Below are 3025 nucleotides of genomic sequence, written 5' to 3' on the forward strand. Positions count from 1 at the left end.
CCTGAGACATCTACTACCCCCCTGTACTGTGTCTCCTGAGACATCTACTACCCCCCTGCACTGTCTCCTGAGACACCTACTACCCCCCTTTACTGTGTCTCCTGAGACATCTACTACCCCCCTGCACTGTGGCTCCAGAGACATCTACTACCCCCCTGCACTGTGTCTCCAGAGACACCTGCTCCTCTCCCCTTGTTCCCCCCTAGTCTGATAAACATGTACTAGTCTAGTCTGAGGAACATGTACCAGTCTAGTCTGAGGAACATGTACCAGTCTAGCACCGACATGAGTGAGTGAGAAAGTAAAAGGTGTGTGACCAGGTTTCACAGACAAGGCGTAAGGCTAATCCTCGACTAAAAAAGCATCTTCAAGGGAGGTTTTCCATTGAAAGTGTGTTTTAGTCCAGGACTAGGCTTAAGCCTTATCTGTGGAGCCGTAGACTTGTAAATTTGCACATTCGCATTCATGAACGCATTCACGTCGCCTCAAGCCTCGAATTGAGAAGGCGCAACTTGCACTGTGCTGTAAGTATAACTATAACTAGGCCTAACTCAAACTATAGAACCACACTATGCATGTCTCTCTCTCTCTACCCTCATCTTCACTCTGTGTGAAGTTTAGATTATTTCTATAGATGGTAAATGGTAAATGGACTGCACTTATAACGCCTTCATCCAAAGTGCTTTACAACGGCCTCTCATTCACCCATTCACACACACCGGCCGGCCCGCTCACTGGGAGCAATTTGGGCAAAGTGTCTTGCCCAAGGACACTTCGACATGTGACCAGCCGGGGCTCGAACCGCCGATCTCCCAACCTTGCGATTATTGGACGGCGGCTCTACCTCCTGCGCCACAGCCGCCCCATATAGGGGACGCCAGGGGTGAGTGGAGCTGTTTATGAGGTGAAAGACAGGTGTAGAATTGTAGTTAGCCTACGTGTGTTGCCATGGACAGTGGAGACAGGCGATGGCCTCAACCCCTACCTTGTCATACATACACTATCGTACAGAATGTGTTCATCCCCTTTGATCATGTATCACTGATGATCGATCATTGCACTAATAATCCTGCATTGTTTTGGATGTATATGATTTTATGCCATCGACGTTACTAACCTATAAAAACTGCATCTTAACAGACATCAGGATATTCTGTGTGTTAGTGACTGACAGTGACTATCCCGAGTACCCCCCCCCCCCCCCCTCTGAAGAAATGGTAGCTCATTAACTGGACTATAACCAGGGGTGCACATAACTGGTGCGCCAGTGCGCATGCGTCGCCAAAATGCATGCTGCGCGGCAGATCAGCCGCATGAGGGCGCTTTTGCGCACCCAAAAAAAAAAAAGAAGTTGATCACAAAAAAAACATCCTCTACCATGGTTGAAATTGAGGACAGTGATAATTTACAGCAGTCAAGAGAGCAGTGATGATGACGATTAAGCTTGTAGTATAAATAAATGCTTAGGCTGTAACTTTTTGTTGAAAAGTTGATTTCAGTGTTTACAGAACAGAGCAGTGCTTAAAGAGATCAGTTGATTTCATTGTGTTTAAAGGAGTCTGACAGACTTTCATGCTTAAAGAGCAGTCATTTGATTTTGCATTTGTTTCTTTTGTTTTGCACACAATCATTTGTTCGTTCATCTTTATTTATGAATAAATGTCGTTTTGCATGTATCCCTTTTTCATCCATCCTGTGGGACGGGTCGTGACTCGCGAGCTCGGGGAGCACCAAGCAGCATCCCTAGGTGCTCCTCTGAGCACTGGCCCCAAAAAGTTATGTGCACCCCTGACTATAACATCCGAGACAACCCAAGGAGAAACATTTATTTATGTATTTAGCGCTAGCTTTATAAAGCTTTATTTTCTCTCTCTTTTATAAGGGAGCCCTTCATACACGAGTGTGCTGCTGTGTGTTGTTGTTGTTGTTGTTGTTTGTGCACAATAAATAAAGTAGCCATGAAGACACCTCTCATACAGCCTAGCCCTAGCATTGTTTATTGTTTAGGCCTTTTGGACGGCATACTAACTGTTACATTGTAACAAACCACGTTGCATGTTCACGGTACGGGTTCACCGGGCTGGCCTGGGCTTGTAGTGAGATGCAGCATTTATTTATCTGCTGTCAGTGTCCTCCATCTCCATCTCCATCTCCATCTCTCTCTCTCTCTCTCTCTCTCTCTCTCTCTCTCTCTCTCTCTGTCTCTCTCTCTCTGTCTCTGTCTCTCTATCTCCCCCTCTCTCTCTCTCTGTCTCTCTATCTCCCCCTCTCTCTCTCTGTCTCTCTATCTCCCCCTCTATCTCTCTCTCTCTCTCTCTCCCCCCCCCTCTCTCTCTGTGTCTCTCTATCTCCCCCTCTATCTCTATCTCTCTCTCTTTCTCCCCCCCATCTCTATCTCTCTCTCTCTCTCCCCCTCTATATCTCTCTATCTCCTCCTCTCTCTCTCTGTCTCTCTATCTCCCCCTCTATCTCTCTCTCCCCCTCTCCCCCTCTATCTCCCTCTCTCTGTATCTCTCTCTCTCTCTCCCCCTCTCTCTCTCTATCTCCCCCTCTATCTCCTTCTATCTCCCCCTCTCTCCCCTCTCTCTCTCTCTCTCTCTCTCTCTCTCTCTCTCTCTCTCTCTCTCTCTCTCTCTCTCTATCTCCCCCTCTCTCTCTCTCTCCCCCTCTCTCTCTCTCTCAGTCTCTCTCTCTCTCCCCCCCCTAAACTCACCTCCTCGGCTTGCTTCCTCAGGGCTTTCTCCCGTTCGTACTGGGTGACGAGCTGCTCGTTGTCCTCCTTCAGCAGCTCCAGCTCCACCTCGTGCTCCCGGTTCTCCGCGGACACCGAGTCCAGGTTCTCCAGCACGGCCACCACCAGGGGCATCAGCTCCTTCACCGCGCCCTCGTCGTACCGGCCGATCAGCCGCTCGAACTCCCGGTAGATGGAGCTGGCCAGGCCCGCCACCCGCTCCGACATCACCATGGCCGTGGCCGGGTCGTCCTGGTACACCACTCCTCCTCCATCCTCCTCCAACAACTCCAT

General features: G+C 49.3%; 1 protein-coding gene across 1 annotated transcript in view; it reads right to left on the bottom strand.

Moving 5' to 3' along the window:
• spag9a (sperm associated antigen 9a) overlaps nucleotides 1–3025 on the bottom strand; it is a gene marked incomplete at its 5' end in the record, with an annotated part of 51899 nt that extends 48874 nt beyond the window's left edge. The window contains 1 exon segment of the mRNA XM_080523590.1: nucleotides 2714–3025. Coding sequence (XP_080379716.1) covers nucleotides 2714–3025 — 312 coding nt within the window.

Source organism: Nansenia antarctica (genome assembly GCF_963989245.1).
Source record: "Nansenia antarctica genome assembly, chromosome: 2".
NCBI lineage: Eukaryota > Metazoa > Chordata > Actinopteri > Argentiniformes > Microstomatidae > Nansenia > Nansenia antarctica.